This window comes from Labrus bergylta, chromosome 3, assembly GCF_963930695.1.
Source record: "Labrus bergylta chromosome 3, fLabBer1.1, whole genome shotgun sequence".
NCBI classification, from domain to species: Eukaryota; Metazoa; Chordata; class Actinopteri; order Labriformes; family Labridae; genus Labrus; species Labrus bergylta.
In genome coordinates, this window is record NC_089197.1 from 2,244,737 (window position 1) to 2,260,519 (window position 15,783).

Sequence of the window (15,783 nt, forward strand, 5' to 3'; positions counted from 1 at the left end):
TTTTAGCTCGAGTACAATCACTTCTATCTGAACCACTTCTCTTGACCGCTTCCATCGCTGCAACACCTGTTGACCTGATAACTGCTCTCATATCTGGCAAACAGAGGGCGTCCAAAACGGCCGTGTGGGTGGTCGCCTTAAAAGCGCCTACCTTCTCTGGTCCAAACAAATCCAGAGCATTCAGGAGCAGAATCTAAAGTTAGAAGGAGGACATACTGAGTAAGATACCTTCATCATTTCATTGGGTAGATATCTTACTGATTGGTCCTTTAATAACGTGTGTGTGTGTGTGTGTGTGTGTGTGTGTGTGTGTGTGTGTGTGTGTGTGTGTGTGTGTGTGTGTGTGTGTGTGTGTGTGTGTGTGTGTGTGTGTGTGTGTGTGTGTGTGTGTGTGTGTGTGTGTGTGTGTGTGTGTGTGTGTGTGTGTGTGTGTGTGTGTGTGTGTGTGTGTGTGTGTGTGTGTGTGTGTGTGTGACTTTCCTCATTTGTTTGTGCATTTTATATAAACCTGCAGTGTATTTTACCAGACAGCAGACGTCGTTCTCAGAGAGGAGTTCACTTTCATCCGAATGAAACGGTTGTCCAAACGGCTTTTGGGTCGTTCACAGGTGGCAAGCCTGTCCTCATAACACCTGCAAACAACAACAACATTTATAACTATAATCGGGTGTTTCACAGTGAACTGAAATTTCATACTTTTCCAAATTGTGCAGTTCTATAATTTTCTAGGGTTCAGGTCTTGTTGGAGGTCAAATGTGTCTCTGGTGTTTGTGACTCAGAGAGTAAAATCTGGATTGAGAGGAAGGTAAATGATCTGAATCTGCACTGTTCAGCAGTTAGGGTTAGCTAGGAAAGTCAGACTCTCTTAGGTAGTATGGTGAAATGTGTTACATGAGACACGTTAGTGCATCAGTAGCGTGTCAGACCCACCTTTTTTTTTTTTTTTTGTGAAAATTGTATTTTTTGTGTCACAGCCAAAACATATTTTGTTGTTTATAAATTACCAGGAATCCCTTTTTTCTGCTTGTGTGCATTTTTTTTAAATGAAGAAAAAAGTGGGACAGAGCGAGAGGTCAGATCGCGGTCAGGTAGGGACGCATGAGTCGAGAGTTTTGTGCACTTCACGAGAGCTCAGCGATTTTTTTCCAAAGTCGAAGGATCAATGGTTGTTTTGTTAGTTTCGTCCAAATAAAAAAAGTAGGAACAGGGTTTTAATGTTATTCTCTGCTGTGCTGCTGTGTCATGTTGATAATAGAAGAGTGTGTGATGATGACACTTGTTGATGTTTGTGCAGGGACATGGGAAGCACATTTAAACTATGAGGTTATTAAAACATTTAAACTAAGTAATAGTTTCTGCAGAGTGAGAGGCCTACAACTCTGAGAGCGTTTATATCGTTACGCACTGAAGTGTCGCTGAGAGGTTTTCAACATAATCAAAGAAACCAAAGACGTCTGATCATCCTGTCACACAGAGCAGCAACTAGATCATGTTATCCTAGATGTTGGAGTTTTAGTTGATTACTATTTTAATAACTGCAGAACAACCTCTGAAAGAAAGAGCGGGCGCTCATACAGAAACTTCAATCGATCATCACTTCTAATGTAAATCAGTTTATTGGGATCTACACTGCAGACTGTAGTCTCTGTTAACAGACTGATGCTGTCCAAACAGCTCCAACGTAGGTCAACGCGTCACCTTCACTGCTGTAATCATTATAAACTATAAACTGGTTATTGGACACGTCACAGAGAACTTTGGCTGTGAGGTTTGCCGTCTGCTGAAGTGTAAAATGTTCTGAAATCGATACTTAATACTAAGTATTACTAAAAGGCCTAAGTGATTATAAACCAGAATATTCAAATTAATTAATAAAATGTGAATTTATCATTATATAAAATGACATTTCTCAACTGAAAACAGCCAACACAAAACTCAGAGCACGACGGAGACAGATGTATGTGATTCCACGCCCTTCTCTCCAGTTGATTTTGAGCCATTATTTTGTGAAAGCCCCGGGGGATCAGGAGTTCTGAGTATTTTTGATTTATTCAGTGACTTTTCTGTCTCCTCCTGCCGCGCTCTCGTTGCCGCGGGACCTCAGGGTTTACAAATTACGCACGGCAAAAAGCGCATCACTAACTTGTTCCTTAAAACTTAGAAAACATTCGTACATAGTTTAATGTTATTTTCGACCAGTATTCTTACCTGTAATGGAAGAAATGAAGAAGAAAGAAAAACAAACGTGAGCCTTTTCCGAAAAGCCACAGTTCAGTACGGAATGCGGACTTTACCCTAGGGGATTTCAGCAGACTGCATGGATGCCAACTTCCGGGTTTTCTAAAATGCTGAATGTCTTTGTCCACCCTCACACACTGACTGACTTTGATGCGCGTTCCCACTAAGTCTGTGAGGGTTCAGGTCTGTCCTGCTGTCAGACCATGAAGTGTGTGATCTCTCGCTGATTTTATGAGCTTCTTATGCACCCTGTCCGCAAGTGGGCACCTGCAGATTTGGCGCGAGGGAATTGCCCATAGTTTAAAGCATTGTGACGCAAAACATGGGTTTCCTAGGGGAAGCCCGGAAGAATGGAGATAAGAGTAGTCACTACAAGTGGCTTATTAAGGGCTTTGGGACAGTGGCGGTTCTAGACCACTTTTAGTGAGGGGGCCAAACTGGGACCAGTTGTTTTTTCTTCAGAGGGGGAAATTAAACCCAGGTGAAAAATAGACAAAGATGATCGCTTTAATAAATATATATTATGCCAAATAATAGCGCACATCATTAAATATTTGTTTCAGTAACAGAATTTAATACTAGATTAAGAATCCGGTTGTTGACTCAAATTCTGTGTGTGTGTTATGAGGGGGGCTCTTCCTGTTGGAGGGGTGGCCAGCTCAGTGTAACAGGGGCACTGGCCCCCCGTTGGCCCCTGTCTAGAACGGCCCATGCTGTGGGAGGAAATTAAGATTCAGTCAATGAACGTACAAAGACGTGCTGATGGCAGAGAAGGGCTCCAGTGGGCCGACTGGTAAAGAGGTGTGACTTTGGGTGAAGTCAGGCTTTAGGATTTCTAATGTTGTTATCAAAGACTGACCACACAAAAACACATTTGTATCAGGGCATTTATTGGTTCTGATCCACACATGTCCCCCCCATCTGCTCCCAGAGACTTTGCAACACCTCTACCCCGGATCACCGCCCTAAAACGACGGCTTCCTGTCCTCGGTAAAAAAAAAACGTAGCAAGTGCCCATCAAACAGTCTGTGGCTGCTTTTCCGACTCCTGAGGCACTTCTTCAGTATCTGGTTCTGCAGACTCATCCACCTCCTCCATCCACTCCTCCAGAAACGCTTCTCCTTGTGACGCGCAGAGGTTGTGCAAGACACAGCAGCTGTTGACGACGGTGGGGACCCTCGAGGTGCTGACGTGCATCCTCTTCAACAGACACCGCCATCTTCCCTCAGCCGCCCTAAAGTACTCTCCACCATCGTCCGAGCATGAATCAGTCTGTAGTTAAAGTTCGTCTGCTCGACGGTGAGATGCCCGTCGTCCGGGTAACCGTTCATCAGCCAGCTGAGCAGAGGGTACACAGGGTCTCCCAACAACATCACGGGCACCTGCACACCTTCAACATCTTTAGAGTCCTGGTTTGTAAACATGATAACAAATTAACCATTTCAAACAACCCTCAAGATTTCTCTGAAAGTAAGGCAACAAACAAGAACGCCTCACCGGTGGGAAAAGGTCGGCGCTCTCAGCCAGATCGAACAGCGACGAGTTCCGGAGCATGGTGGCGTCGCGTACACTGCCAGCCCACCCCACGTTGATGTTGGTGAATCTGTTGATTGAGAGAAAAAGAGGCTTTAATGATATACGAGGAGGGCAAGCATACTTCAAAGAGTCTCACATAACGACTTCACGCGTCTACAAGAACCATCTTCTTCTTAAGGTCAGAGTTTAGTAAGGGTGTCATCATTATTGCGGCGGCTTAGGATTGAAAATTGCAGCACAGACACTAAAGTGGGATTGTACCTGCGACTCGTTCATGTTAAAATATTTTAAAAAGTCAGAAAAAATCCAAAAAAAGGGTGTGTGTGCCCAAACTTCATGGCCCAGGTGGAATCAGATGAAGTAGGAACAAATATCTGCCTACTGTGCGCGCCTACTTTTGAACATAGCATGCCTTCTAAAAGCTGTTTAAAGAGGACTCTCCCTAAAACAAAGATCCCTCTCATATGACTTCTCGTCACGCGCCACAGTTTGCTGAACAACTGGTTTGTTTGATTCTAAAGTAACAGCACATAGTTGTTTTATTAGAGCACAGAGCATTTGGATGTCATGAGGCTTGGCTAATCGCTGTGAGATGTTATTGTTATTGAGCAGCAACAGGCAGGGTTTGGATTTCTGAAGTTCCTTCCTGGAATGAAACACATCTTTCATGGTCGCAGAATGTGTCAAACATGTCATCGATATCTTCAGAGAAAAGGAACTTTTATCAATGAGGAAACAGAAGTTTAGAAACCTGTGTCCGATCAACTCTGATGATGAAAGCCATCATCACAACCAGAAGTTTTTCTGAATGAATGCAACCAGAACATAAATAAATAAATATTGTGATTGACATCTGCAGAGTTGTGAGTTCTGCTATGTACTTCTCCACTCCTCACTCCTCCCTCCTCACTCCTCCCTCCTCAACTCCTCACGCCTCCACTCATCCATTCCTCCACTCCTCCACTCCTCCACTCCTCCACTCCTCACTCCTCCATATACAGGGGCCGGTAAGGACCAGTGTGCTCTATCTATTCTTCCTGTAAAGGTGAAGGTTTCAAATGGAAATCACATAATAACAACTTATGCCTTCTTGGATCCTGGCAGCTCTGGCACATTCTGCTCTGAACATCTCATGAAGAAGTTGAATGCTGCAGGTAAAAGAACCAGCTTTCTGTTACGGACAGTGGGGCAAGAAACAGTGAAGACTGCATACTCCTTGACAGGTTTAGAGGTTGCTGGTCTTGAAAGCAGTGATTTTCATGTGCTTCCAGATGTTCTCACACAGGAGAAAATGCCTGTGAATGCTGATGACATAGTGACACAGGATAAATGGCCACACTTAGAAAAAGTAAGCATCCCAAGTATCGAGAAAACTGTCGACCTGTTAATTGGCACCAATGCTCCCAGGTTATTGGAACAATGGGAGGTTGTCAACAGCTGCGGGAATGGCCCGTATGCCGTCAGGACAGTGCTGGGATGGTCCGTAAATGGTCCACTGAATGGAAACGGTGGTGCCATTGAGGCAGAATTTCCCTCTGCAATGGTAAACAGGATCGCTGTGTGTAAACTGGAGGAGATGTTGGCTGCCCAGTATAACCATGACTTCAATGACAAGAATGTGGAGGATGAACGAAGGTCAAGAGAAGACATTAGGTTTTTGGAAATTGTCAATCATTCAGCAAAGCAGGTGGATGGGCATTACAGCCTGAAAATGCCTTTTAGGAAAGAGCAGCCCATGCTTCCAAATAATCTATTGGTGGCCAAGCAAAGGATTCTTGGGCTCAAGAAAAGGTTTGAGAAAGATTAACAGTTTCATCAGGAGTACGCAAACTTCTTCAATGACGTCATTGGTAAAAGATATGCAGAGAAAATCCCTCAACATCAGATGGACTGTGAAGAAGGAAAAGTCTGGTATATCCCCCATCATGGTGTTTACCATCCCAGGAAGAATAATTTGCGGGTTGTGTTTGTGAAACAGGACCAGTATGCAAAAAGAAGGTGGAGACAGGTTCAATACATCTGGGATCTGTTCTGGAAGCGGTGGGTTCAGGAGTGCCTCCCTCTGCTTCAAGAACGGCAAAAGTGGAACAGAGAAAGGAGGAGTCTTGTGCCTGGAGACATTGTCATTGTCATGGATTCAACTGCCCCTCGTGGCTCTTGGCTGCTCGGCCGAGTGATTGAAAAACATTTCCTGACAAACATAGTGTTGTTCGGTCTGTTCGCCTTAAAACAAAGTCTAATGTGTTGGAAAGACCAGTCACCAAACTTTGTCGATTGAATGCAGCTGAAGATGTTTAATGATAATGCATTAATGGCATTGTTTTTGTTTGTGGCTCTTTGTTTGTATTTTGTGAATTGTTAGCTCCACTTGTCACTAACAATTAGGGACCGGAGTGTAAGAGCCATATTCATGTTTTTGGGTCAAGCTGTAAATCATTTTCATGATTGTGCCACTGGGTGTCGCTGTCCTATTGTTTAAGTCACAGGTATATATGTACGTCACTTGTCAAGGTACGGGAGGTGTTTGACCCCAGAAGGGCTTATGGTTTTTGACCGCTGAGGCGGCAGGCGGCATGGAGAAACCGCAGCTGTATTGTTTGTTTGTTTGTTTGTTTAGTTCAAAAGAATGGAAACTGATGGACGCTGTATTCACTTCATGGTGCTGCAATAAATGGATTGTATTATGCTGCAAACCAAAGACACGACTGCAGAAATCTTATTGATCGACAAACAGCAAACGGGATCGTATTGACCTACGACAGTACGGCGCGTCAGCCAGGTCACTCCTGGGAGTCAAAACAAAACGGCAGCTTTAGTATTAGACTAAGCTTCTATAGTGTCCCTCGTGTATGTTTTGTTTCGAGTGGGCGCGAGCCGTCGGCAGGTTTCACCCATTCCTCCATCTCCAAGTTCTCCTCGATTGTCTTCAGGACGTCTAAACTGATCGCGGTGCTGTGGGGGACGCACTGAGGAGAAACACAGACGAGCTCTGATGGAACAAACACCACATGACTTCAAATAACACGTGAACTTTATCATTCATGTGGAGGCAGAGCAATAACATAGAACACCTTGTTCTGGCTTCTGGCCTTACAATAAACTACAAATACACCAGCTGGTACCAGGAGATATGTTTTAAATAATTCACTACACATGAAATAAAACAGCAACTTTGGTTTGAATATCACTTCAGAGAACATGTGTCTCTGAGTCTATACGCACGCCGTGTGTTTGTCAGGAGACTTCTCAGAAAACATATTTATATTTTCATTTCATTGTACAGTGTTCACCTTTGTTATTTTTTGTATTATATCTTTGCTTTAATACAGTGTATAGCTTCTGTACAGTTTATTTAAGCAAATGTACCCTCTTTAATGAGTTGCATTTTGTACTTTTCAAGCTCTAGTTTTCTTTTTTTGTTTCAAATGTTAAACCTGCATCAACAAAACGAGGTGTAATGCCTGCCCCTAAAAAAAATAGCTTTCATAGGATTGTTACTCATACACTGAAGCCATTGTCAAAATCCCAAATCAAGTCTGCCACTGATTAAATACCAAGTTTAAAAACGAACTTAACCAAACGTCTCAGAAAATGTAATGTAACAAGGTAATCAGTCCAACAAACAAAGAAAATATGCTGCTTTACTTTACAAGCTTTATGGAGACACCCCAACACCTACACTAATAACTAACTCACCTAAGCCTCACTTCTTCAATGGCTTGTCGAGCTCGAGGCGTCTCCCAAACTCGGACACCATCCCTGAAGACCACTGACCTAGTCACCTGAAACACACCGAATTTGGTGCACCCCCTCCCCAGAGTTACCACCAAAAATAAAAAAGGCAAAATAACAAAGTGGCAAGTCCTGCTTGCCCGGCGGCTTGCTGATCAGGGTGCTCAAAAATAAAACTCTTGTCAAACAAACCTTGTTACACCATTGTAATTTGAAATATCAATTAATCAAAATGACGGTCAAACTAACAAGTACAACTAATGCTCTGAAGAAAGTCAAATCTTTAAATCTTCAAACAAATTGTACCAGTAACAAGTCAGAGAGGTTACTTACCACTCTGCACAGATCAAGTTCCAAACAAACTACACAAACAATCTGATACACAACTAATTAGATTTACAACTACCAAGTATCAAGCCAAATCCAAGTTCAGAAGTCAGACCAGCCCCATTTTCTCACAACCCAGGAAAAGCCTCCTAATCAAAGAAATGTGCAAACTGTAAATCAGTGGTGATTGTAATGGTGAATGTGTGTAGTGTTGACGAGAGAGAGACAGAGGCTGTATCTGAATTGCCAAGTACATACTCAATCTTTCAGTAGACAGTACCTACTATCCATGCTGTATACTGTTAGTACCTACTATTCAGTAGGAAGATATTTGTTCCTACTTCTTCTGATTCATTCAGTAAAGAAGTGACGTCATTTACATTTCCCGAACCGGCCGCATTCACCTGTTTTTTTTTTTTTGTGTTTAGCTTTATTCAAGAAGAGTAATGCACATATACAGTCAGGTAAACAAAAAACAATATTACAATGTAAATCAAGTAAAAGACAGATTAAATAACTAAATAACATACAATACATAAAGAAAAGTACAAATGAAAGACAGTAATATACAGAATATAAAATAAACCAATAAAAACACATTTAAAGAGTTAAATCATTATTTAAATAGAGGGGGAAAGGTTTTATAATAATGCAGACATTTGTTATATTTTCTGTTGTTAATTCAAAGTAGTGATTTCAGACAGGACTTTAACTCTAGATTAAAAATGGATTCTATTAATCCACGTTCGTTTATTTTGACCTGGAGGCGGACGTGAAGTGACGATTTACGTTTAGTTTCGCACTGCATTGTGGGTGGTAAAATACAATTCATTTCCTGAAAGCACGCATCCGATCCATATTGTATAAACCCCGGAAATTAGTATCCATACTGAAATGTTCAGTATACTGAAGTGGACCCAAACAATGCATACTGAATGACCACGAAAGTTCAGTATACTGAAACTCCTACTAAAAAGTACTGCCTACTGAACTGTGGCTATTCGGAAAGGGCCCGAGAATAAGAAGCCACTTTAAATACTGAGGCCCTGTGTGCCCAGGTGCACAAAATCAAATGAAGTGGCTCCGCCCCTCTTTACCTGAAGGCAACCTGAGTGGGGAGAAACACAAGGCAGCAGAAAGAGCACTGACTGGGTGTGTGGTTATGGTGCACCACAAAGAGTGCACAGTGATCTGGGTCGGAACTTCGAGTCCGAGGTGTTCCAGAAAATGGGCTCACTGTTATTGAGAAAATGCACAACACACCTTTTCGACCACAGTCTGATGGACCGGTAGAAAGATTTAACTCCACCCTGCAGAAGATTCTGGCCACAACAGCCGAGCGCTGACACGGGGACCTTAGGATCCCCTACGCTGTCATGGCTTACAGAGCAACCAGGCACAGCGCTACCAGTTTCACACCCAACTTCATGATGTTCAGCCGTGAAGTTAGTGAACCGGGGGACCTGGTAACTGGCCTGCCCCCGACCCTTAAACAGCTCCTTCTTCCCCTGAGTATGTCCAGCAAAGTCCGGGAGAGTCAGAGTGGAGTTGGAGTTTTGTATTCTGACTGCAGGATTCTTATTAAGGGTTAAAGGTTTTCAGTTAAATAAACCTGGACCTGATCTGACTGTGGTCGCTCTGCATCAGGATCTGCTGAGTTCCTTTTCTTTACCAAAGAGACTTTAGGCACTCGACACAAAATAACACTAGTAGATGAAAGTCTTTCTCACTCTACATCAGTTTATTTATTACAAAGTGACGCGTGAGCTGTCTGAAGAACTTCTGCTAACCAACACAGAGGCATCCAAGGAAACAGAGTGACAGAAGAAGATATCAGCAGAGAAGAAGAATCCTTACACTGTAACTGTTTCATATAAACACTTTAAATTCAAACGTCATAGCTGATCCCAACTTACTGGTTCATATGTCAGCAACAAAACATCAATGTCAAAAAAGTAGATACAGATTTATGTATTTTATCTCTTTTTTGTCTTATATACACATTAGTGATGTGAAGTTGGAATCCTTTGGATCAGTTTTACCATTGCACAGAATTAGCATTTCTCTCCTGTGTGAATCATCATGTGTGTGGTCAGATTTACTCTTTGGGTAAAGCTTTTACTGCAAACAGAACAGCTGAAGGGTTTCTCTCCTGTATGAACTAACATGTGTGTGGTCAGATGTTGTCTTAGGGTAAAGCTTGTACTGCAAACAGAGCAGCTGAAGGGTTTCTCTCCTGTATGAACTAACATGTGTGTGGTCAGATGTTGTCTTAGGGTAAAGCTTGTACTGCAAACAGAGCAGCTGAAGGGTTTCTCTCCTGTATGAACTAACATGTGTGTGGTCAGAGTCTCTTTCCGGTTAAACCTTTTACCACACTCAGAGCAGCTGAAGGGTTTCTCTCCTGTATGAACTAACATGTGTCTGGTCAGATTCCCTTTCCGGCTAAACCTTTTACCACACTCAGAGCAGCTGAAGGCTTTCTCTCCTGTATGAACTAACATGTGTATTGTCAGACTTGCACTTTGGGTAAAACTTGTACTGCAAACAGAGCAGCTGAAGGGTTTCTCTCCTGTATGAACTAACATGTGTTTTGTCAGACTTCCACTTTGGGTAAAGCTTTTACTACAAACAGAGCAGCTGAAGGCTTTCTCTCCTGTATGAACTAACATGTGTCTGGTTAGACTTTGTCTTTGGGTAAAGCTTTTACTGCAAACAGAGCAGCTGAAGGCTTTCTCTCCTGTATGAACTAACATGTGTTTGGTCAGATGTTGTCTTTGGGTAAAGCTTTTACTGCAAACAGAGCAACTGAAGGCTTTCTCTCCTGTATGAACTAACATGTGTGTGGTCAGATTCCCTTCCTGGTTAAATCTTTTACCACACTCTGAGCAGCTGTGTGGTCTCTTACCAGTCTTTAGTTTCTTATTTTTCAAGTTTAATTCTGACAGATCTTCTCTTGTCTCTTTCCAATCATCACTGTCAACAGTCTCAGGTTCATAAGAGTCTTCAGTCTCGACCTCAGTCTCTGGTTGTAAACGTCTCTCTGGATCTGAGTCTCTCTCTGGTTCTGCTCCTCCACAGTCCTCTCCATCAACTCCTGTTTCCATCTGTTCAGTTTGTGTCTGATGAAGCTGTGAGGACTGAGGTTTCTCGTCATCATCTTCACTCTTCACAGAGACAGGAGTGAAGGGGAACTTGGTGGTATCAGCCTCCTCCAGTCCTTGAAGCTGTTCTTCCTCCTGACTGAGCCACAGTTCCTCATGTTCTTCTTTAATGTGTTGGGGCTTAGTGTCCTCCTGGTCCAGAATGTGGCTCCATTCCTGCTGCTCAGGTGGAAGCTCTTCTTTACTCACCAACAGCTGCTGGACATCTGCAGGACACAGTAAACAAACATTAACGGTACTTAAACTGCTTTTTAAATATTAATAAGGGCTGTCAAATGATTTCATTTTTAAAGGCTGAAAATCAATAGTTCACTAGAATTGATCACATTTTAATCATGTTTGGAATTCACTCATTTTGCATTTAAAAAACGTTTTTAATGCTTTTATTTTGTAATGCCTTAAGTTTAGGTTACTTTACTTCCTCTTCGGATACAAACCTACCTTTATTTTGAAAGAAAATAAGGAACTTGTCTAAGGCTGTGAAGATTGAGGTTTCTCATCATCATTAAGTCCTGGAGAGCGGGCAGCCAAGGTTCGAAGCCGACCTGTGGCTCATTTCCAAAACGGACTATGATCAGACAGTGTGTTGAACAGAAAGGCTGGCGTTATGTAAATGAGCCATGTGCTGCTGATCACTTCCTGATTATGTCAGATACTACCTCTTCACACACCAAAGTGCTGAGCTAGCTCAATCTTTAGGAAAGAATAAGATATGTGTCCAACAGAGAGTTTTTGCAATTAAACTGCGGAAGCAAGCGGAAATTGCAACAATTAGTTGCATTTTTTTTTAATATAACTCCATCTGAGTATCCTGAGTACCCTGCCACAACCCTCTCCTCCTCTTCCTCCTCCACCGACGGCCTCTCATAACAGCTGATCAGGTGAGAAGTCAGCTGAGGAAGATCAAGGCGAGGAAGGCCAAAAGGTCCCGACAGCATCAGCTCCAGACTCCTGAAGGACTGTGCAGACCAGCTCTGTGAGGTTCTTCTGCACTTCCAAATATTACATTTCTGTATTATTTAAAATTTAACTTAGAACAGTAGTATATATATTTTTTGTCTGTCCGTATGTTCACGTCAACTCTGTTACCTCTGTTATAAAACTGCATTAAATCTCCAAAGTGTTCCCATAAAACGCATTTGACCAGCGCACAGTGATGTCACTTCCTGTGGTGCGAAAGCTCTGGAAGACAGTGAGGTATGTCCATGTTTCTTCTCTCATTATTTAGTAATATGTTGAGAAATCATCAACAGTAGATTAATTATTCGTCAAATCTGTTGTGTTAATATTCAGTGATTATCTCAGTCAATTGAAAAAGTATATATATGATAAAAATCTATTAAATTTGGTTTTAAGAAATGCTAGCTGATATCTGGTGTGAGGTTAGCATAAGGAGTAAAAGTACAAAATGGTGGAAAATGTCAACTCTGTTACTGTCAACTCTGTTTATGTTTTAAACAATTTGATCGTAACAGAGTTGACGATACGTAACAGAGTCACATATCACATTTAAGTATTTGGCAATAATTGATATTATTGATAATTATTATTGATTCTAGGTTATTTTACTGCAACAAGTACATCTGTGTTATACAATTTCAGGATAAGGAAGTCAGTCATTTATCTTCTAGGGAGATGAATCTTTCAGCAGCTGAAAGGCAGCAGCAGTACAGGGCCCGGCGGAATGCCAGAAAATAAAACGGGAGAACTCCAAATTACAAAGAGAAATCAAAAAATTTAAGATTTTGCTGAAAAAGAAAACAACTGCTGTCCGAAAATACCAGAAACGCATCCAGAGACTGACACCTGTGTCTGACTCCCCTCCATCAAAAACACAAAAACAAATAGGAAAACATAAAGTCCCTGCAGAAATTCAAAGAACTATCCTTTATCACAACGTGCTGACAGAAAATATAAGAAAGAAGTATCAAGACACAAAAGAAGAGAGAGTGTGTCAGATGATATCACGGATAAAAACCTACAAATTACAGAAAACAACACAGATCTCACTTGGTTTTTCAAGAAAGCGGTTTGGAAAGAAAAACCAAAGGGACCTGTCTTTTCAAAGAAGAAAATATAGATCCAGACAAAGCAAGCTCCAGAAGGAGGTAAAAGAATTCTTTTTGAGAGATGATGTCAGCCGCTTGACTGCAGGAAAAAAGTCAAAAAATCACAAGAGGAAAAGCAAAAATGCAGAAAAGGTTTCTAAATGATACCATAAAGAACCTACATCACAAATTCATTCTTGAGAATCCATCAAGTCAGCTGTCATATGCACTTTTCTGTTTCATGCGTCCTTTCTGGGTTGTCCACCCATCCATGTCTGACAGAGAAACATGTCTGTGTAAAATTCACGAGAACTTATTCTTCATTGTGCAGAAGCTTCATACTCTCCAGCTTCTTGGCACAACTGACTTCGAAATCATCTCCAACTCATTAAGTTGTGATGCTGCAAGCAAAGACTGTATGTATGGAGCTTGTGACAAATGCAGAAGCAATGTCTATCAGTTCAGCAGTAACTATGATGCTGAAACACCGGTGAGGTTCACTCAGTTGACAACTGAACTGGCAGAAAGGAGGAAGAAAAACAAAGACAGTGAAAAAGAATCACAACCAGTCTGAATGACTGTAAAAAAGGAAATGAGATGTTTCAAAACCAGCTGAGAGTTTTCATGAGACATCAAAACACAATACATTCACTACCGTGAGCTCAAGAAAAACATGAAATCTCATGAGTGTTTGATCCACATTGATTTCTCAGAGAATTATGCATGTAAATTGTCAGCAGAGATTCAGGCAGTTCACTTTGCATCCTCTTAGAAGCAGGCAACTCTACACACTGGGATCCTTCATGTGGGTGAAGTGGACAAACATTTGTGCTTTACATCCATCTCAGCATCAAAAGAGAAAGGTCCACCTGCTATATGGACACACCTGTCCCCTGTTCTGGACCACATAAAAACCCATCACCCATCAGTAACTGTCGTTCATTTTTTTAGTGATGGACCGTGTACCCAATACGGCCAAAAGGGCAACTTCTACTTGTTGAGCACGGAGTTGTACAAGAAGGGCTTCAAGAAAGGAATATGGAACTTCTTTGAAGCAAGGCACGGAAAGGGAGCTCCAGATGGAGTGGGTGGGGTTTTGAAAAGAAGAGCAGACAGATTAGTTAGTGCAGGGAAAGACATTCCAAATGCCATGCAGCTGTATGAGTGTCTTCTGAGTTCCCAGACCTCTATAAAGCTGTTCTTTGTTGATGAGGAAGCTGTGGATAAAGCTGTGAAGAAGATGCCAAAAGTACTCCCAGTAGTTCCTTCGACAATGCGCCTTCATCAGCTGATCACTCTGACACCAGGAAAGGTCATCTACACAGATGTCAGCTGTGTCTGTTCAACTAGGCAGATACTTGAGTGTGCATGTCACAACACACAAAGGTTTGAATTTCATGTCCAGCCCAGCCTTTATGTCCCCACTGAAGAGCAACAAGTGCAGGCAACACATGACATCATGTGGGACGGCAGAAATGTCATTGGCCAGTGGTGTGTCATCAAATATGATGATGACATTTATCCTGGGACCATTATCGAGGTCAACGGGACCCATGCAAAGGTCAAATGCATGCACAATGTGGGGAGGAATCGCTTCTTTTGGCCAAACCGCGACCATACCTTGTGGTATCTCTTCGACGATGTCCTCAGAATCATTCCACAACCAACCGCTGTGACAGGACGTCATGTGGAGATAGACCCAGAAATATGGGCCCAAATTGCTGCAGACTAGCTAAAAATAGTGAAACATGGATGCCACGTTTCCTGAATGCATAATGGTCTTGGATGCAGGGTTCTAAATTAACTTTTTTGATCACCAGCCAATCAGGATTGTGTTTTATTGTGTTTGCCACTGGTTTTGGGCTTAGTTCTTGGCTGTCAGTATTGTACGAGACACACACCGTTATTATTCAGATTCATGAAATATTTATATCCCAGATGTATTATTTAGGATTAAAAAATGTTTCTGTATATAAAATGTTGTTTAAATGTTCAAATTAAGCCGGAAGTTAAGGTGAATGTGTAATAGTTTTTTGGTCTTTTAACTATGAGTGGTCAACTCTGTTATGCTCGTCATCTCTGTTACCATCAATGTCAACTCTGTTTGTGTTATGTTTTGATTTAAAAATGATGATTCTGATTCTGAAGTGGAGGCTGGCTGGACCGCAGTCTGATGCAGAGGGTGGCCTGAAGTTTGTGTGCCCAAAGATACAATTGAATAGCATATTGTTAAGGTTTCTAAAACGTATCTCCAATAACCAGATCCGTTGCTGGATTCAATAGGTGAAGACTTAAAGAGTCTTTTAGTCCAGTAAACTCAATGATGTTGTTAGCAGGAGCTAGCTGCAGCTAACACTGTGCTGTGTGCGTCTGTGGAAGTTAGCTAAAGGCTCTGCTATCTGAAACATGAGCAGGAAACACGTTTCCAGCAGTGGAAAGAAAACCAACCTGTTCTCTGTAGCTTGATTTCAGGAGTTAAAATCACATCCAGCAGTTTTCTTTGTCGGTGGAGCTCCTCTTCGTATCCACTTGTTGTTCTTTCTTCTGTTATATCTCTGATAACCGCAGCGAGCAGCCGTCGACTGAATAACTCTTTAAGATCCTTAAACCCGGCCATCTTACACACATCCAAGAGTCACAGAGGGGAAACTCAACTCAGCGCTGACGTCTTTACAACTTTACTCTGATCATCTACTGTTACGTTAGCACCCTAACGATCATTAATAAACACACGGAGA

The 15,783-nt window shown here is 42.0% G+C and overlaps 1 protein-coding gene across 1 annotated transcript; it reads right to left on the reverse strand.

Moving 5' to 3' along the window:
* Positions 1–9,553: 9,553 nt before the first annotated feature.
* LOC136178535 (gastrula zinc finger protein XlCGF57.1-like) lies at positions 9,554–15,783 on the reverse strand. The gene is made up of 2 exons (XM_065952451.1): positions 15,494–15,783; positions 9,554–11,203 (listed from the first exon to the last, which is right to left on the reverse strand). The coding sequence occupies exons 1-2, from the start codon at positions 15,660–15,662 to the stop codon at positions 9,888–9,890; spliced, it is 1,485 nt and encodes a 494-aa protein (XP_065808523.1). The 5' UTR covers positions 15,663–15,783; the 3' UTR covers positions 9,554–9,887.